Source organism: Micromonas commoda, chromosome 16 (assembly GCF_000090985.2).
Source record: "Micromonas commoda chromosome 16, complete sequence".
NCBI lineage: Eukaryota > Viridiplantae > Chlorophyta > Mamiellophyceae > Mamiellales > Mamiellaceae > Micromonas > Micromonas commoda.
In genome coordinates this window covers 382154-401442 of record NC_013053.1, presented here as the reverse complement: position 1 = coordinate 401442, position 19289 = coordinate 382154, and the positions used below count along the sequence as shown (strand labels likewise).

At 59.9% G+C, this 19289-nt stretch overlaps 7 protein-coding genes across 7 annotated transcripts; 2 read left to right on the top strand and 5 right to left on the bottom strand.

Moving 5' to 3' along the window:
• Positions 1-20: 20 nt before the first annotated feature.
• On the bottom strand, positions 21-2703 carry MICPUN_106624 (predicted protein; the record flags this gene model as incomplete). The annotated part of the gene is made up of 2 exons (XM_002506690.1): positions 21-1174; positions 1379-2703. The coding sequence occupies 2 exons, from the start codon at positions 2701-2703 to the stop codon at positions 385-387; spliced, it is 2115 nt and encodes a 704-aa protein (XP_002506736.1). The 3' UTR covers positions 21-384.
• A 672-nt stretch (positions 2704-3375) lies between these two features.
• MICPUN_64841 (glycosyltransferase family 77 protein) lies at positions 3376-5908 on the bottom strand (the record flags this gene model as incomplete). Its single annotated transcript, XM_002506689.1, has 2 exons — positions 3376-5597; positions 5808-5908. The coding sequence occupies 2 exons, from the start codon at positions 5906-5908 to the stop codon at positions 3458-3460; spliced, it is 2241 nt and encodes a 746-aa protein (XP_002506735.1). The 3' UTR covers positions 3376-3457.
• Positions 5909-7915: 2007 nt separating this feature from the next.
• On the top strand, positions 7916-8810 carry MICPUN_96102 (predicted protein; the record flags this gene model as incomplete). Its single annotated transcript, XM_002506836.1, has 3 exons — positions 7916-7960; positions 8064-8444; positions 8655-8810. The coding sequence occupies 3 exons, from the start codon at positions 7916-7918 to the stop codon at positions 8661-8663; spliced, it is 435 nt and encodes a 144-aa protein (XP_002506882.1). The 3' UTR covers positions 8664-8810.
• MICPUN_104608 (predicted protein) lies at positions 8788-9654 on the bottom strand (the record flags this gene model as incomplete). The annotated part of the gene is made up of 3 exons (XM_002506688.1): positions 8788-9348; positions 9433-9489; positions 9595-9654. 3 exons carry the CDS (start codon positions 9652-9654, stop codon positions 8791-8793), a joined length of 675 nt encoding a protein of 224 aa, XP_002506734.1. The 3' UTR covers positions 8788-8790.
• Positions 9655-9916: 262 nt separating this feature from the next.
• On the bottom strand, positions 9917-14202 carry MICPUN_64838 (predicted protein; the record flags this gene model as incomplete). Its single annotated transcript, XM_002506687.1, has 2 exons — positions 9917-13974; positions 14092-14202. The coding sequence occupies 2 exons, from the start codon at positions 14200-14202 to the stop codon at positions 10018-10020; spliced, it is 4068 nt and encodes a 1355-aa protein (XP_002506733.1). The 3' UTR covers positions 9917-10017.
• Positions 14203-14666: 464 nt separating this feature from the next.
• Positions 14667-16028, top strand: MICPUN_109642 (predicted protein). The gene has a single exon (XM_002506835.1). The coding sequence runs from the start codon at positions 14695-14697 to the stop codon at positions 15979-15981; it is 1287 nt and encodes a 428-aa protein (XP_002506881.1). The 5' UTR covers positions 14667-14694; the 3' UTR covers positions 15982-16028.
• MICPUN_98423 (predicted protein) lies at positions 16027-17811 on the bottom strand (the record flags this gene model as incomplete). The annotated part of the gene is made up of 1 exon (XM_002506686.1): positions 16027-17811. The coding sequence occupies one exon, from the start codon at positions 17809-17811 to the stop codon at positions 16027-16029; it is 1785 nt and encodes a 594-aa protein (XP_002506732.1).
• Positions 17812-19289: the final 1478 nt, after the last annotated feature.

The following is a 19289-nucleotide window of genomic DNA, read 5'->3' as shown; positions in this document are numbered from 1 at the left end:
AGTGGACCAGCCTAAGTTCGCACGCGCGCCGCTCAGGCGCATCACAGGCGGGAGGCGCGGTTGGTCGACGCAGACAGACAATACCCCTCGAACACCTATCGCTCGCACGATGTCCGCTCGCTAGCCGTGTCGGAAGCACGCGGTGGGCCATAAAGGGTGTGGGATGGATCTGGCGCGAACTGGAGTAGGCACGAACGGAGACGGGGTCGCCCCCCCCAAGGAAACGCGGGTCGTCCTCGGCGCCGATGTTGGGGTCGCCCCGCCGGGAGACCGGGGCGCCGCTGACGAGGTCAGGGCGCCGACGCCGGATGACTCGTTCGCGTCTCCCTCGTTCGCCAACTCGCACGGGTGGCAGCACGCCAACCCATTCGCGCCAGACAGCGGCTACCAGTTCGCCGACACCAGCCGGGGCGTCAGAATCCCACCGAAGCGCCAACGATCGGAGTCATTCCTGGGACCGGACGACGACGTGCAGCCGACGCGGGCTTTCGGCGCGTCTCCGAAGCGCGCGCTGAGCGAGCTCATGGCCAACAACCTGCAGAAGCTGAACGTCTCCCCGATGTCGATTTCCCCGGACGACCGCGGCGGGTTCAGATTCCCCTGGCAGGGCACGCGCAGCCCGAGGGTGTCCGACGGTGCGGCGTCACCGTCGTCGACCACACCGTTCGGGGGAACGGCCGCGGCGACGATGGACACGAGCGCGTCGGCGATGAGCACGGGTCGGAGCGAGAGCGACAAGGACGTCGACGACAAGGATGACACAGAATCGGTGGAGCGAAGGGTCTCAGCGACGCCGACGGATCGCGGGCTCGCGTCCTTCTCGTCCGCCACCGGACACGAAATGAATCCAGGGCAAACGTGGGACCCGTCGTCGGAGAAGATCGTGGTGCCAGACTCGCTCCTCCTGCGCCGCAGATCCGCGCTGTCGCAGCAGTTGGCCAGACCTCTGCCGCCGCTGGTCGCGCCGAGCTTCGTCGCGCCAAGCTTCGTGCTTCCCGCCGACGTGAGTATGGTGTTGCCGTCGTCTCCGTCGGCAGATCCCTCGCCGAGGACCGACCTACGCAAGCAGGCGATCATGAAGCGGATGTCGCTGCTGCACTCGACGCCCAACCGGGAATTTAAGACGAGGGATCCACAGACATCGCCGACTGCGGCTTTCCACCCGCGCTTCTTCCTGCCGGCGGCCGCGAAGGAGGATGGGAAGGCATGTGAAGACGATGAGGACCACCCGGACCATTTCGCGATGGAGTAATGATGCTAACTCTCGCTAAACTAGTTTGCAAACACTTAGATAAGGATTTAGGACCCGTTGTGCAACAGGCGCACGGCGTGCCGGAAGATGTCCCGGTGCTCTCGAATCGAGTACTGTGCGAAGTACCTGAACGAATCGGACCCTTCCAGTTTCTTACGACACACGCAGGCCCTGCACAGCTCCGGAAGCTCGCCCCGTCCCGCGTTGTCGTAGTCGACCCTGACGCTTCCGAGGAACACGTGACCGGGTTTGCCCACGCCGAGGCAGCTCATCGGGTGTCCCAGGTACAGCCTGACCCGTCGCACGTGGTGACCTTCCAGCGGGACGAATACTCGATCGCCCGCACCCACGAAGACTCCTCGCCTCCGCGCGTTCTCCGCCTCATCTGGGTCTGTCAGCTCCCGCGCCTCAACCCGGACGAACAGTTCAACACCCTCAAACCCGTGGCTATGCTCACAGCCCCAGTCGTCGAGAACCTCCCGTCTCCGAGCCTCGATGAGGCCCGCAAGGTGACGGCTCACCGCGAACGCGCATCTCGCTTCGAACCGGGAGAGCTTCTTTGGCGCATCCGCCATTTGGATGGGCTCGAAGCGGTCCTCTTTAGGCTTGTTTGCGTCGACTCTTTTCCATCCTCCGCCGACCGTCTCCTTCCGTGGCTTGCGCCCGCCCCCACCGCCCCACGGTGGCCGCTGCGTCTCGTTGCATGATTTTCCGCGCACCGTTCGATGCGTCGAGGTTTCCTCCAGCAACGCGGGATCGATGTAGACGTCCTCCAAAGTTTTAGAAGTTTTTGGTGCTGGCTGGGTGCACAGGTCTGGGTCTGTCTGCACGCCGCGGTGGAAGACAACCTCCACACGCGGCGTCGGCGGCGTAGGCAATGACTCAATTTGTGCCACCCGCCTTCTCTCAACCAGCTCCGCGAACCCTCTGCGCATCGCGAAGGTGGTCCGGCGCTCATTTTCCAGTGCGCCGTCGATCGCCGAGGGAGACGAGTCGGCGAGGATTGTCTCGATGGCCCGACGCAGCACGGGGAACGACGACACGCGCGTGGACGAAGACGCATTCTGTGGGTGGCTCGCATCAACAGTTGACCTGTATCGTGTCGCCACCTCGGTGTCCCCCCTGGTGGACGCGACAGCGATGCTCGGTGGCGGGAACATCGACGTCGTGGTCCTGGCTGTGGGCGTCGGAAGACGTGACGACGAGCGCTCCACCTCCTCGTCAGTATCACCGCCGGCGCCGAAGAGCTCTTCCCACTCCTTCGCCGCGCTGGAATATCCTCTGCGAACGGCGGAGTCGGACTCGCGTTTAACCCGCTCGGCGATGTGACCCGCGCCAGCGCTCCCCGACTGGCTCGCCTGCTTGTCCACGAGTCGCCCGAGGTCGAGCATGAGCTGCGCTATCCTGCGGTCGGCGGCTTCGACCGCCGCGTCGTACCCTTCCGCGTCCATCTTTCGTCTCATATCGTCTAGGCCATGCCTGAGACCACAAGCATGGCGTCTCCGTGCCTCCGCCACTGCACTCCACCTGGAAATTCTCCAACGGCAAAAAGAACCACAGCAGTGACCCTGCCGGTGCCGACCATTTTCACTGGCCGGTGACACGGTTTGAGACCGGTTTCGCGATGGCCGAACTCGCGAGCATTCCAGCGGATCGCCTAATGCCGGCGTCCGTCGATCCCGGTCCCGCGGGCTACCCTCCCGTAAAGGTGCGAGCGGCAGCCGCCGACCTGCTGCCGACGAGATCGCTGTACCACCAGGAGACGCAGTCCCTCGTTCGCGACTTCTTGACATACGACGAAATTCCTGGTGTGACCAACTGCTCAACCGCGAACCTACCGGCCGGCTTCCGCATCGAGAGGCACGTCCACCCCTCAAAGGTGAGTCCTTTCTTCCCGCATCCTCCCACGCGTACTCGACCTGACGACCTGGCCTCACAACCCTGATGTAACAGTACGAGATTTTCCTGGTTGGCGGGGGCAAGGGAGTGTTTCGGGTATGGCAGGCGGGAGCGAGCGAGAGCGACGAGCCGCGCGAGGTTTTCGAGCTGAGAACGGGCGTGTGCTGCACGGTGGGACCGGAGGAGCCCCACGAAATCGAAGCCTACGAAGACGGACTGGTTCTGACCTACCTCGGAGTAGTGGCGCCCGAGTCCAAGTAATAAAAAAGAGAGAGTGAAAGAATGATAAAAAACAACTCGGCCACGTCAAGGCCCCGTGACCAGCTTCCACTTGTTCTTCCCCCCGTCCCATTTCCTATTGTGACGATCGACGTGTGGCACGATGTCAAACTCCATGTCGTACCAAATGTGGCCCGGGTTCCTGTGCTTGCAGCACCATATCGCCGCGTACTTTTTGATTCGGTTGGAAAACTTTTTGGCATCCTCCGGGTCCTCAAACTGACTGAACGCCCCAACCATCGAGGTGAAGTTCAGCACCTTGACGTCCTTGTATTCCGTCAGGAGCGTCTGGACCTGGACGTCAGTAAAGTTTCTTGCGGCGACGATAGTGTCCTGGCCGGCGGGCGCGGCCTTCCCCACCGCCTGGGTGCACTCTTCCCGGCCGCACTCGTCAACCAGACTCACCGTCACGGTTGAGTCCCTCACGTTTGTTGGCACCAGGGGATTTCGGAAGAAGCTGTATTCCCTGAAATCGATGTGTGGTCCAGATTCCTCTACAGGTTGCTCCCTCATCCACGTCTCCACTTCGAACACGTGGTCCATCGGACACAGGTATGGCAGCGTTGTGTCCGAGCCCGGAATAGTTCCCTTGTGCGGAGCCCACCACCGGTCAAAGCCGCAGTACAACTCGGGCATGACCAGGACCCTACCGAGCTTCTGCGCAACCTGAAGCGCGCTCCTAACTTGCAGGATCTGATGGTTCACGAGATCGAAGTGACCCTCAACGCTCTGCGAGTTATCGAGGAGCTCCTTCGGAACGTCCGGCGTGAACACCAGAAGTCCTCCGGGCGGGTCGTAGTACTCAGGCGAGTCCTCCCAGAGCAGTGCCTCGCGCATCCTATGTCGTTTACCCTCGGTACCCGAGTACTGAAAAGTAGCGTGCACCACATAAGGCTCGACACCAACCTTCTCGTGCATCCTCTGGACGAAATAGGTGTGCCCACTCGCAAACATGCTGACGGGAAGGATGCCCACCTTCAGCTTGCCGTCATATCCCGTGACGACGTTTTTATCATCCTTCACGGAAGGTCCTCCGCCGCGCCTGTACAGATCGTTGAACACGTTCTGATCCCACACCTTGTCATCCTTCTCCAGCACATCCACCCACTCCTTTGCGAGCTCCTTCGCGGTGTCGCGAAGCAGCATGATGCCGATGTTAGCAGCCGAGTGCGCCTTCCTTGGATCTTCGAGTCCCTCACCCTCCGCGGTGTTGGCCAAGTGATCGCTCGACGTCAGCACGTCTGCGTGGGGGTACTTGGCCATGTACGGGAGCGGATTACGCAGCCACACGGTGTCCACGTCGGACACGAGAATGTCGAAGCCCATCTCCGTGAACAGATGGATAAGCTCAATCTTCTTGCGACCCATCTTGTGGAAGTTCGCCGTGCCCCAACCAAAGTCCTTCGTCGTGAGCCCGCTCTGCATGGCAAACGTGGGCACCTCGTCGTCGATGAGCTTTTCTAGCAACTCGTTGTCCATCGCGCCGACCATGTAGTTTCGCATGCCACATTTTCGAACGTTCCTCACCCAGTTCCTGACGAAGTCGTGGTAGTGGTGGTTCGCCCAAGTCACCATCACAATGTTATCCTCGGCGTACCTGCCAACGAGCTCCGCGGTGAGCTGATTGTCCTCCGCGAGCTTCGACTTTGGCGCGACGTACTCCCCAGGCTTGCCCACGTGGATCCTCGTCGCGTTAACCTCAGTCTCTACGGTGGCGTTTCCCTCAGCTTTCACGACGACCTGATCATCCGCCCCGAGAAGAGGAGTGGGTGGAGGAGGGGGAGCGCGAGGCTGGGCGGGTTGAGGTGGAGGAGGAGATGAGGTGGGCTGTTCCTCCAAGTCATCGACACGCGTTTCCGTTGGAACGATCGGTGTGACGCTTGCAACGTCGATTTTAGGCTCCGATGCGCCCATCCTCGGCTCGCGCGTCTCGCCTCCCGCTTGAACACCTGCCGATCTCACGATGCCGACATTTGCCGCGGGGTTGCTGATCGGGATGCTCACCGGCTGCGTCAGGCGGAAACCCGTGTAAGAGATCAACGTGATGAGCACGGTGTACACAATCAGCCGTCGGACAGTGCATCTCATGGTACAGAACGGGTATGCCCTCACGGCCTCGCCTCCCACGCTGTGTGAGCACCACGCAACCTGGACTCTGTCCAAACACCTCCGATCGTCGGGAGAAAAAAATGCCAAAAATCGGCTCCGAAAATCAAAAAAGAGGCAGAAGACACCAGGTCGATCGAGAGTTCACAAACACCGGCTTTGGGCTCCGGAACCACCCAAAATCCACTAAACATAAACCCTCTGAGGTTCAAACGAGTGTCGGGAGAAAGGAAGAACGAGTTTCAGATGACGGGAAACGAAGTTCTCAGACTGAATACGAGGAGTATGCGCATTGGATGCCCGCTGCGAGCTCGGATTGAATCGGAGTGAAGCCGATGCGTAAAGCAACCGTAAAAACAAACCGAGACGCATGTTACGATTGAGTTAAGTACACATGAAACGAAAACGCGGACATCAAAAGCCGTGATTTGGAAAACCAGCGCTCTTCATTGGCGGCGCTGTACAGAGAATAAACCGAAAGTTGACGAAAAAAACAGGCATCCTCGTTCTCGACGATCGGAAGAGTTTGCACCAAAGAGCACTAAACGAAAAACCAACGGGGTGAGCGACAAAAAGCACAGAGACCGTAACAATGAAATCTTGAGCCTGCTGAGTAGAACACAGAAGAATGCACTTATCTCTCAAACGTCGGCGTCTAAATCGAATGCATTAAAGCCAGGAGAATAGGGAATAATAATATAACGCGTGACATGGAACTCAAGATAGGAATGGAAAGATATGCGATGCTCGCAAAGAGGGATGTCCGGAGAAACAACAGCTGGCCTGAATTATTGTCTCATTCCTTACTAACAATTGTGAAGGACACAGTTTCGACTGATATCATGGCTTACGCTTGCTCGTCGCTCTATGCTTCGGCATGTACAGCAACTCACCTCTTTAGCACGTAAGCTTTGTGCGAAAGTAAACATCGAGTTGACAGCGTCAAGTGAAAGTCCATACATTTTTAGCATCAATATTACTTAAGAAAATGTTTCACCATTCATCCATTGTAATCTCCATAAATCTGTTATTAGCAAAGTCGTCGACAACATCGCTCACGCACATTGTATATCGTCACAGGTTTAGTTAAATGCAAAATCAGTTCATTGGCATTGTTCATCGCTTTGACGGAGCGCAGTTTTTCCTGCATAAATGAGGAATGATTGTTAACATTTACATTCACTCAACTGAGATGCGCCTGATCCGTTCGATCTTCACTTTTTATGAGCGCTTGTTTAATCGTCATGATGCGCTGTTTTTGCATTAAGCTATGCCTAATATTGCTTGGAGCATCGCAAAGATACGCCGCATTTAGGTCAATACGGCACAACTTGGTTGCATCACTTGCATTAATAAAGTCTGGTCGATATCTTCAACGGAGCTGGTATCTGGCGAAGGTGTTTTATCTTCTGAGGGAGAAAGGAACCAGCTCGCAAACTTTTCCCTGCACGTCCTTTTATTTCGTTAGGCTTTGTTCCCTCTCGTTTCTTGTTCATCGTTATCCTTTACGCGAATTGTTCTCCAAACCGCTATAATTTTGTTTCTTATTCATTCGTGTCGATCGCAGGTAATATCTTGTTGTCGTCCACATAAGACCCGGCGCAACACGTCTTTGATCAGCCTTATTCACTTCGATAATACCTTATTCTTGGTCTTCCTGAACGAGGCACACGTAATGTTGCTGTCCCTACTTCGTTCATTTTTAGTCTAGTCTACTTATGTTGTTGTATCTTGCGACGGCCTTTCGGCTCATCAGCGTTCTGATAGGGATGAATTGCTTTTTATAGTCTAGACTACTTGCTTGATCCGCCACTGCACCGATGATACCTTCGTACACCTTTTCTCTGTTCACCTTGGAATACGTCCATTGGTTTAACTCCTATTTTAGATTACACTCGTAGCTCTAGCTATTACGAAGGTAGTAGAGTGATTCCGTCCACACGTTTCTTCTTCGTTAGGATGCAGGCGGTCAAGCAGCTGTCTGCTCTCGAAAACCATGCGTCCGTTCTTTGTTCGTAAAAAAATCTGATTCGTCTTGCGCTTTTATCATACCCGCTCGATCAAGCCACTTTCGTGATGGTTCGTTCGGTTAGACCTTCGTACTCTCAATGTGTTAACTATTTATTTATGACAGGTATCTTACTTCGTTTCGCTCGACTTTCGACAATTTTGATTTCGGCCCATTTCCTCGATTTTGGCAGTTGGGATTATTGTTGGTGACGTGGTTCCGTGGATAACACAGTCACCATGGCTGCCGTCCGCGCCGTGGCCACGAACGCTCTCTCGCGTCAGATCAACTCTCGTTGTTCTGTTTCCAGGAGCATCAAGCTATCTGGAGTCGTCCAAGCCCGTACATTTCGAGGGAGCTCCACAATCGTGATGGTTCAGCGCGTCGAGAAGAGCGACGCCGAGTGGGCCAAAGAGGTGAGAAATCGATAGTCTACCAAGCCATCTTCGTCCGGTCCGCACATACATCTCGATCTTGCCCGTTGCTGACTGTGCCCCTCCGTCAACTGCAATCTCGCAGCTGGACAAGACGTCCTTTCAGGTCCTTCGCAAGAAGGGCACCGAACCCGCAGGTACCGGAGAGTACGACAAGTTCTTCCCCAAGGAGGGGCATTTCGTCTGCAAGGGCTGCGGAAACCCACTGTACTCTGCGCAGTCTAAGTTCAACTCAGGCTGCGGCTGGCCCGCATTCGACAAGTGCTACAAGGGCGCGCTCATCACCGAGACCGACATGACCTTCGGCATGAAGCGCGTGGAGATCATGTGCGGGGCGTGCGACGGTCACCTTGGCCACGTGTTTGAGAACGAGGGCTTCACGCCCACCATGGAGAGGCACTGCGTGAACTCAGTCAGCGTTTTGTACAAGGAGGGTCCCCCGCCTACTCCTCTCGAGGAAGAAAAGGTGAGCACCGGGGAAGGGGGTGGGGGTATGTTCGGCGCGGCGTCGTATCCGCTGATGCTACTCGTGCTGGCGTACCTCCTCTCCGGGGTAGTCGGGAAAGTCATGGATTTCTTCATGGGTGCCCAGTGACCTCGCACCGTTATTAGTAGCCTCTTCTGTCCTGTCAAAACGGTCGATTATTGACGCCACTCTCTACTTGTTTCCTCTCAGTGCACGTGATGGGGCTGTAACAGCCAGCTGAACGAGTGCGGTGGACAAGACGAGCTTGCACGGCGTAGATGGCGGCCGTATCTCTAGGCAAATGCGCGATGCCCTCTATTACGTAGTTCTAGCTATCTTGATATCATCATTCCCCAAGTAATTCGAGCGCCATGGTCATAAAATCGTCGCTCGGATTCTCCTTGTGATCTAAACCCATCATGATCGCCTGCTGGAACACCTTCACGACGTTCGTACCGTCCGACGCCGAGACAAAGAAGAATGGGAGCTTGTGCTTCGTAGGGAACGCGAAGCTCCTCTCCGTCACCCTGTAGTCGATGTCAATCTTGTTCGCCACGCAAATCGTCGGAATCCCCGGGCAGTACTCCCTCAGCTCATGGTACCACCTATCCAGGTTCTTGTACGTCACCTTCCTGGTCACGTCGAACGCTAGCACGCACGCGTGTGCCTTGTAGAAGTAAGAAGGGTGCAGATTGTTGAAGCGTTCCTGCCCGGCTGTGTCCCAAAAGTCCACAGCCACCAACCTGCCGTCCGGGTGCTTGAACTCGTATCTGAAGAGCGTGAGAGCGAACGTCGACAGCTGCTGAGGCTGGTACCCGTCCATCAGAAACCTCTCTACCAGCTTGGACTTCCCGACCGCCGAGTCGCCGAGCAAGATTACCTTCACCGCGCCTTTTGAAGTTACCTGGTGAAAGAGGGAGGGGCGTCCTTTCAGCTCACGGGGATCACCTCGCGCGTTTGGGCATCGAATTAAGAGAAACACACTCACCAAAGACGGTCCGGCGTCCTCGACATCCCCCGATCTACCTTCCTGTTCTCTCAAAGCCTGCGATGAAAACGGTGAGCTCGTCAGTTAGCGTGCGTCCTGCGCTTAGCGTCGCGACGGTCGAAAAAGGTGGGTGCGGTTGGTAGTGCAGTGGTAAGATCCCACCTTGAGAAAGGCTCCGGTGTCCGTCTCGGATGCATCCGTCGTGACCCTCCATTCCGCCATCGCTGCTGCGTCTGTCGGCGGTGCCACGTTCAAGTTCACGGAGCCCCAGGCCGCACGTCTCTGAGCACACACTCAGCGGCCGAGGCATTTATTTCGAACGAAAAGGCACCCGACCATGCCCATGCTCATTTCCTAACCGCGTTCTAGTTCTAAAGTTCGGATTCAGACGACATATTTTGGTGGGTGCCCAGCCGCAGCTTCCAGTGGGATCCAGCCCCCACTCAACGCCCGACTTTCACCGCGAGTGTGCACCGTACGCTTTAGACATACAGACTTGGTTCTCATTTCAATGTTCGCGTGGACGTGTGCGTTCACTCTCTCCTCCGTGTGCGCCGTTCCGTCTTTCCCGCGTACTCAACCGTCTCACCGCCTGCGCTGCTTGCTGACTCTCCCGATGGTCGCCCCGTCCAGGTTCTCCGGATCGTAAGAGCTCGCGGCGGTCGTCCTGCGCTTGTCCGCCAAGGGGCTCGTAACCTTCGCCGCCGTCCTGGCGCTCCTGGACATGGGGGGCGGAGTGTTGGTTCGAACAGCCAGGGGAGCTCCGCTCTTCCTCTTCCCCATGACAGGGGAGTCCAGAGCCTCGTCGCCCTCGTTCGCCAGAGCCTCGTTCTCGTCTTCCGAGGGCTCATCGTCGGACTCCTCCTCAAATTCCTCCTCCTCCTCCTCCTCCTCCTCCTCCTCGGCCTCCTCTTCCTCGGCCTCCTCTTCCTCGCCCTTCCAGCCCGAAGGCGCGGGAAGTTCCAGGGCGGGCTCCCGGCGCAGTCCAAAGGTGGCCAGGTTCGCGCCGTCGTCGTCGCCGTCAACCTCCATCATGGCATCCTCGTCCTCGTCGTAATCCTCCTCGCCGTCCGTGTCTACAAAGGCAGCCCTCCTCGCGGCGCGGGAGGGCAGCCTGCGGGAGGGCGCGGCGACGTTCTTTCGCAGCGGCGTCTTGGGATCCTTCTTTCTGGAGCGCCTGGGAGCAGTTTTGGACCTTTGACCGTCAGCCTGCTTGGGAGCCGCGGCGGCCTTGAGCTCGAATCCCACAGGGAGGTGGCTGTAGTCCCCAACCCTGGGAGCCCCGCCCTCATCGATGGGGTCGCCCTTCGCGCGGCGCTCCTGAAGCGTGAAGAAAGCCTTCGGCCAGGAGATCTGTCCGGGGAACTGACTGGTGTCCCAACCCTTCTGCGTGGCCAGCTTGTTGAGCACGAGGAGCACGATATCCGACATGACGTATATCCCGTGGCTCAGATCCACGTTCGTCGAGTCCACCGTCCCCTTCAGCGCCCTCATCATCTTCAGCGCAGCCGGCAGGCACTGCTTGGAACCAGCGGTGAGCGTGCCGACAAGGAAGCTGACCATCTGTTGGAAGGGGCGGTACGCCACTCCATTGTTCGCCGCGCCTGTCTCCTTGCTGGGCAGATCCGGATGGTGCGCGAGGAGGAAGACGAGATACGGCAATGTGTACTCCGCAGAGTGGGTCAGAGCTGTCCTGTTGAGCGCCGCGGCGTCCATTGATGAGGCATACCTCTCCCTGAACTCGACGGATCGCCTTCGCAAGTTGGCAAAGATGGAGCTCAGAGCATCGGCGGCGGTTTTTCTCGTGATCGAGTCGTGACCGACGGCACACAGAGCGAGCGGTGCAGCGAAAGCCTGCGGTAGGCCGTGCTTGATGATACCGTGCTCGAACTTGCCGATCATCTCTGCGGGGGACTCCTTCACGAGGAGCGAGGTGGAAACGAACAAATCCGGCTGCACAAACGAGGGCGTGGACCTGACAAGGACGAGGAAGGCCTTCCCCGCAGCGACGCGGAGGTGGGCGGCGTCCGCGGCGCTTCCAAACCGTTCCATATCGTTCGCATCGGCCAACAAAATCGACCGGAGCACATCCACGACGCGCTTCGTGTACGCAGATCGCGTCGCTGCCTGTGACTTGTCCTGCGAGCGCGTGCAGCCAATCGCCAACGCCTTCAAGCCGCTCGACTGCATCTGCGCGAGGGAGCTGACGCGCGAGGATTTAGGGCTCTGGGGCAGCGGTCGCGCCATCAGGTCCTTGACGATGAAGGTCTCGATGTCATCAACGTGCTGCATGAAGAGTGCGGGCATCCTCTGTCCAACGACACTCACGGTTGCAAGCACCCCCGGCAGGTTGCTGTCCAGCAGCTCATCGTCCCTCGCAGCTTCGGAAATGACCTCGAGCACCTCCTTGATGTGACCGAGTCCCTCCTTGCCATGACACGCTAGCCACACCAGAGTGCGCGCCGCCTGCTTTGCCTGCGCGCCGGTACCCTCCACGCACAGCACCTTGAGCCGATCGATGATCGCGCCCTGCAACGTGGAGGTGCCGTCGAGGCAGCTTGGAGCCGATGCGGTTATCCTGCACGCCATCTCCACCACGTTCTCATTCCCGTGGTGCACGAGGCTGGTGAGATCCTTGGCGACTACCCCGAACACGTGCGGCGAACTGGTCGCGAGCTGCACCAGGTGCTGCAGCGCTGCAGTCACGGACGAGAGTTTTCCCTTGTCATCCACCGCTGCGACCGCCATCTCCAGCACCCTGCATACGTGCTCGCGGCCGAAGGGCTGCTGGGAGAGCTTCACCAGCAGGAGTTTGGCCCACTCGTAGGCGGGGTTCTTGCTCCCAATCCTCTTCAGGATGTCGTCCGTGATTCGCTCGCACTCCGCAGCGGATGTCTCGGGCTTGATCAGAGCGGAGAGGCCCCTGAAGATGTTCCCATCCTTCATCGCATGAATCTTCTCCATGTGACCCGCAGCCTTCTTGGGGTCTGGGAAGTTGCTCCCAACCTTGGTAAACTGCCGCGCAAGAGTTTCCGCATCAACCTCCTCCGCCGCCTCTTCTGCACCCTGGGACTGCTGCGACGCTTTCGACTTCTGCCTGACCGAGAGGTACTCGCGCATGTCGCGCTGAACCTTGAGCTTGGCGCCGAGCATGTGCGTAAACGCCCGGGAGGAAGCCTCGTCCATGGAGCAGAGTGCCTGCAGCCAGTACGTGGACCTACGCTCCATGCTAACCTTAGCGGGGAAAAGGTCGGCGAGGATGGGTTCCACGACGTGGTATTTGATGTCTGGCTGGTAACATCCTTTCAGCAGAAGCGACGGGATCCAGTCAAACCTCAAAGCCTCCGCGGGGGGCGTCTCCGTGTCGGCAAACCGAGCGACGTAGACGCGGTACGCGGCGCTGAGCCTCTTCATCACCAGCTGTCTCACCGAGTTCTTCTTGTCGACCATCCGGTCGCCAACAGCCTTGAGGAGCTCGGGTTCGATTAGCCTAGGGAACGACTCCGCCAGGTCGCAGATGGCGGACACCGAGGCGCATCGGACCTCCTGGTTGAAGTCCAGCAGCCTCTGGTCGAAACTCTCGACAACCTCCCTCGCCACGGACGGGTCCGAGTTGTTGCCACAGAGGAGGAAGGACGCGCCCCACCTGCACATCTCAACCCTCACCGCAGTGCACTTGTCGTTGAACCGCTTCAGGAACTGTTGGAGGTAGTTGCCAAAGTCTCTCGCCACCGCGCTTCCAGGCGCGGACAGGATCCTGCCAAAGAGCCTCACCGCGCGCAGCCTCGCCTCCTCGTCGTCGTTCTGCAGCTCGTCCATGATGACCGGCCAGACGGTGACGAGCGAGGTGGAGTCGACCACGGCCACAGCTTCGAGGACGTCGGCGTACCTCTTGCTCAGCGGGTGGTCACCCGCGCCCCTTGTGTTGAGCGCGTCAGTGAGGAAGTGCTGCACCGCGAGCTGAAGGTTGTTCTCGCTCTTCCGCACCAGGTTGCACGCGAGCGAGTGCGCCGCCGAGTTCTCGCCCCGCAGCGGTTGGATGAGCCGCTCCAGCACCGCGTGCAACACCTCCGGGGACGTCGACTCGTCCTCTTCGATCATGATGGCGAGGACCTTGGTCACGTCCTCCTCCACCAGCCCGGCGTTGGAAGGGTTCAGCGCGTCAAACAGCGTCTCAAACAGCTGTGGCACCAGCGCATCCGCACCCTCGCATTCCAGGTCGAGCATGGGCACGCACAGGCCGATAGCCGCGATGTTCTGCAGCAGCGCGTGCGCACACTCGAACGTGGACTTGGAAGGGTCCTTCAGGTGCGCGAGAGCGTCCAGGAACGCGACGTAGACACCCTTGAGAACGAGGTCGTCCTGATACGGGTCCTCGGGGGCGAAGATGCGCAGGACGTCGCTGAGGCAGAGCGCGGCATAGAGGCGCACCTCCTTCTCCTTGTGCTTGAGCAAGGTGGCGGTGATGAGCTTCCTCGGTAAATCCTTGATCTCACCGCCGTCCTCACCCTGACCCACGCGGCTCAGCGCGTCGGAGATGTCCTGTTGGCGAAGGGGCGAGGTTGACTCAGTTCAAATTCAGTCGTTGTGCGGCGAGATTTCCTCGGGGGGTGGGACGTGGTGGGGAGCTCGTGTTCGATGCTCGACGGAGCTGCGTACCTTCAGAATCTTGACCAGCTGCGACTTTCCGCTGTTCATGGCACCCTTGAGCTTGTTCCCGAGCCGCTCTGCCTCCATGGCGCACTCGCGCTCGGTCTTCTGCTCCGCCATCGCGTCGGCAGGACTCGCCCCCTCCGCAAAGCCACGACTCCGACTTCGAGCAGTATCGAAGCTCAAAGACCGCTCGTGTATCGCGAACTCGCCGCTCGCGGTTTCGCGGGTTCACTCCGCCGGAAGGTTCAAGGCGCGCGCGAGTCACTCCTCGACGGCGCGGGCGGATGTGCGCCCGTCGCTCTAGACCTTGCGGAGGCAATTTGTCTGTGCTTCTGCTGTTTGAATTTTTCTGCTCGGCTGGGGCTGTGACTGGCTGCTGGTTTCCTGACTCGCACATTCCCGTCTGATGTGAAAAAAGGTAGACTATCCAGCCAGTCTGCCGAGATGCGGCCGGGCGGGATCATCGACCAATCAAAGGGTCCAATCAACGGCTCGTGGTCGAAAAAGGCACTCTACCACCGGAAAGCCGCGGCTCCGACGATCTCTATCCGAGCTGACCGGCGCCGACGGCAGAGTCCCTAGCGCCCGTGTTTTTGTGATCGCGCCGCCATGGCGCACCAGGCTGATCGCGATGAGCTCTTCAACAAGCTCATGGCGAAAAAAGAAAACAGGCACTGCTTCGACTGCCAGACGCTGAACCCGAGGTGGACGAGCAAGAACTTTGGCGTCTTCATCTGCCTCGACTGCTCCGGCGTCCATCGTTCCTTGGGCGTGCACATCACCCAGGTCAAGTCTGCGAACATGGACAAGTGGACACCCGAGGAACTCGACGTGTTCAGGTCTTCGGGCGGTAACCGTAAGGCCGAGCTCTACTTCTCGCAGCACGGCTGGAGCGGGAGCCAGAGGGGCCAGATCGCGCAGAAGTACACCTGCCGCGCCGCGGCGATGTACAAGCAGCTGCTCGCGAAGGAGGCGGCGGCGAAGAAGACGGTGGTTAGCCCCGTGACGAGCCCGACGGCTGCGTCCGGAAAGACCTCGCACGATTTCTTCGAGCCTTTCGAAGACATCGCGCCCCCGATCGCGCCCGCCGCCCCGAAGCCGCAGCCCGCGGCCCCGAAGCCGCAGATCGTGCCCAAGCCCATCATGGCCGCCGCGAGCTCCCCCTCAGCCAGGCCTGCGGGAAGGAGCAGCATCCTGACCGGTCGTCGCGTCGCCACTGCCGCGGGCGCCAAGAAAACCGGCGGGCTCGGCGCCAAGAAGCTGACGGTAAAGGTTGACGACTCCCTCTTCAACCAGGCTCCCAGTGAGGCAGATCCGGCGCGCGAGGTGAAGCCTCCGTCGCCCAAGGTGGTGACCGTCGGAGCCCCCGCCGCGCACGTCGCGCCCCCTTCCCAGGGCAGGTTCGCGTACAACGTGGGTGGGTTCGGCGAGGAGAAGAAGGAGGAGGAGGAGTGGGAGGATGCGAAGGAGGATTTCGACCCCGCGTCGGCTAGCACCGGGTCGCGGGGGTTCAGGTCCATGAGCGCAAAGAACGACCCGAGGATGGCGCCCAAGCCCGCGCCCCCTCCCCGCGACGACGTGGCGCAGAGCAGGTTCGGTGGCGCTAAATCCATCTCGTCCAGCGCCTTCTCCAACGGCGACGACGTCCGTGGCGACAACGGGTACGGGGGTAACGGAAACAGCGCGAGCAGGTTCGCGAACTCCACCTCCATCTCGTCAGATGACTACTACGGCCGCTCGTCCGGAAGGAGGTCCATGGATGAACACGTGGACATGACCGCGGGGGATCTCATGCACAAGATGGCGCTCCACGCTAAGCAGGACATCCAGGTCGCGAAGGAGATGGCCAGCAGGGGGGCCAGGGCGTTGGGATCCCTCCTTGAGGAGTTCAAATAACTCGAATTCATTTTATCTTGAGCGAACACCCAGAAAACTTCTTCGCTATTTGTACCCGAGAGTGATGCTCACCATCTTGATATCGACGTGCGGTCTGTCCTGTTTATCGGTCTTTGACTTTTCGATGGCATGCACGACGTCGGAGCCCTTGGTCACCCTGCCAAACACCGTGTGCTTGCCGTCCAGCCATGGGGTAGCGACGGTGGTGATGAAAAACTGCGATCCGTTGGTGTTGGGTCCCGCGTTGGCCATGGACACCGTATAAGGGCGATCGTGCCTCAGATCCCTCGTGATCTCGTCCTCAAACTCCCCGCCCCATATCGAGACCCCCCCCGTGCCGTCCCCGAGCGGGTCCCCGGTCTGCAGCATGAACCCCTTGATGACGCGGTGGAAGATGATGTTGTCATAGTACCCGTTTCTGCTGTGCGTTGTGAAGTTCTCGCAAGTCTTCGGGCACGCTTCCGGGAACAACTGGATGTGGATGTCCCCGACGGTGGTGTGAATGATCGCGGTGCGGGCTAGTGACGTGGACGCCGTCGGCACGAGGGACGCAGCGCTCACCCTCTGCTCCGCCAGTGGCTTCTCGTTGAACACGTCCCTGCCCCCCGCCGCGTCGTCGCCATCCTCGGGCTCCCGCCGCGTGAACAGGTACACCCGGGTCTTGTGGAACGCGCTGCACACCAGCGTGGGGTCCTTCTCGACAGTCTGTTTCGTATCCTTTCCGCTGCCCCTGCTGCGTTTGTCCTTCTGCGGCACACCCTGAAACATCGCCAGCCGCATGAATCGTTCCGTGTTCTCAACCTTTCCTATGATCCTCGCGCACCGGCTGGTCACCAGGTTGATCACCTTCACTCCGAGCAGCGTGGAGTACAGCAAGAAGTTCCCGGACTCGTCGAATATGGCGTTTGGGAACCCAACCTCCAGATCGGGATTGTTGCCCATCTCCCTGTCCACGGCCAGCCTCCTCCCGAAGTCGATGTCCTCGAGCTTGTACGCCGCCGCACCCGCGCGCTGGACGTCGTTGGCCGACTCGAGAGTCTCGTCGATGACGCACCGTAACTTGCCGGTGGCGAAGCGGAACACCCTCACCTTCCTGTCCGGACCCAAGGTGGAGAACTGCTCGCCGTCGTGGCTCACCTCCATGGACAACGCCTTGGTCTTCGCCTTGGCCAGGGCGTACAGGTCGGTGTCCAGCTTGAACCTGAACTCAACCTCGTCGGCTGCGGGCGCCTCATAGGTGGCGGGCGACCAGTACTCGATCACGCCCCTGTCGTCGGAGCTGATACAGCACCTCTTCGCGGCGTTGTACTTGACGCACCTGACCGCCGCCCTGTGCAGCTCGAGCGTGTGCACCGGGGTCTGATCCCCGTTGGCTCCGTCGTACACGTGTATCTTGCCGTCCGGCGCGCCCACCGCGATCTTCTGCTGCGCCTCCCCCTTCCTGTACACGAATTCGCACGCGGTGGGCACGAACTGCGTGCGAATCATGAGGGTCATGTCGAAGTTGACTACATCGTAGATCTTCACGCTCCTGTCCGCGCCGATGGTGGCGCAGTAAAGGCCGTCGGCGCTGACGCTGAGGCCGAGGATCGGCCCCGCGTGCGCTCTGAAGTGCTTCACGAACTCCACGCCCTCGAACCTCTTCTTCCAGAACTTGAGGTGACCGTCGTGCGACGCCGTGATGAAGAAATCAGTGCCCGGAGTGACCGCCACGAAGGTGACGAAGTCGCGGTGCATGTAGCTCTTCTCGTACATCTGCGCGCTCGGCAGCGAGTCGAGGTACACCTGCTCGAACGGGAGGGATTTCTGCTTCTTGGGTTTGGGAGGCATCGGCCCCGCCGGGCCGGGCATCGAGGCGTCTTCGTCGTCGTCGGAGTCCGCCGCGCCGGGAGGCGGCGGCGCGGGTCCTACGTCTGGCTCGTCATCCTCCCTCGATCGCTTCCCAGTCTCGACGGTCATGCGGCCCTGATGGAATTCTGACCTCCAAGCGGCGGCCGGAGGGCGGCATATTTCCGCGAGAACTCTTACACGCGGGTGTTTTGTATGAGGAGTCGGTTCTCGTGGTTCTTCATTTTCCGCAGGTGGCCGCAGGCGAAAAGATCTCAGCTCCTCGCGGCTTGCATATGAGGGGGTGCATCACATCGAACAACACCAGCGGGAGGACCCTGGCGCCCATGATGGGCGGCGGCGCGGCCGAGGAGGTTCGCTACACCGCGTTCCTCCTGGATGAGGACTCGCGCCTCGCGCTGCTCGGGTGGGCCTCCGAGGTGGACTCCTCCCTTGCGCTCCCTTCCGACTGGACGACGCGCGCGGATCACCTGACGATATGGCACCGGCCGACGCCGGAGCGCATGGCGGGCTACGACCTGTGCGGTTTTCGGTGCGAGCTGCGCGTACTGGGCCTGGCGAAGGACCACCGCGCGCTCGCAGTGCACGTGGAGGTGCCGGACTTCGTGCCGACGCCCGACGCGGAGGTGCGCGCCCCGCGACCCTTCGTCCCGAGAGAAACCAAAACAATCGAGTTGACCCGACCCGACGGACCTCGCGCTCACCCCAGCCCCCCGCGCCCAAACCCCGAACCAGGTTCACCACGTCACCGTCGCGCACGCCCCCGCGGAGAGGGCCGTAGTGAGCGCGGAGACGCTCGCGGTCGCCATGAGGACAGGGACATACCTCGAGACGCAGTCGTGGAAGCCGCTGGTGCTCATGGGCCGGCTCGGGTGGGTGAACGCGAACGACGCGCATCGCTTCGAGTGGACCAACGCCGCCGCGTCGGCACCCGCGTCGGCACCCGAGTCACCGCCGAGGTGGCTCGACGATGACGACCCGTTCGCCGCCGCCGCCGCCGCCGCCGCCGGACGAGGAGGAGGAGGAGGAGGAGGAGCCGGTCCCTCCGCCGCTTCGCCGTACGAGCGCGAGCGAGAGTTTCCAGAGTTTCAAGAGTTTCAAGAGTTTCCGCGGCAGGACTCGGCGACGTCGACGTCGTTCTTCTCGAACGAGGGCATCGGCGGGGACTTCGGGACGTTCACCGCGCGAGCCGGCCCGCCCGCGTCGGATGAGCCCGCGGAGGATGTCAAGTTCTCGAGAGTCGCGGATCTGGTGCGAGACTTTTCCGAACGAGTCTGCGCGCTCGGCTTGAATAACGACGTGTACCTCCTCGCGCTGAGGACGTGCGGATGGGACATATACGACGCGCACGAGTGGCTGGATCGGATGCTGCGCGATGAGGAGCGACGCGCGGCGGAAGCGGCGGCCGGCGTCGCATTGGAAGCGGGCGGCGGCGTCTACGACGGAGCAGACGGCTTCGA

What these genes read in the sequence shown, in the direction of transcription:
- MICPUN_109642 (XM_002506835.1), top strand. Translation starts at nt 14,695, where the DNA reads ATGGCGCACCAGGCTGATCGCGATGAGCTCTTCAACAAGCTCATGGCG.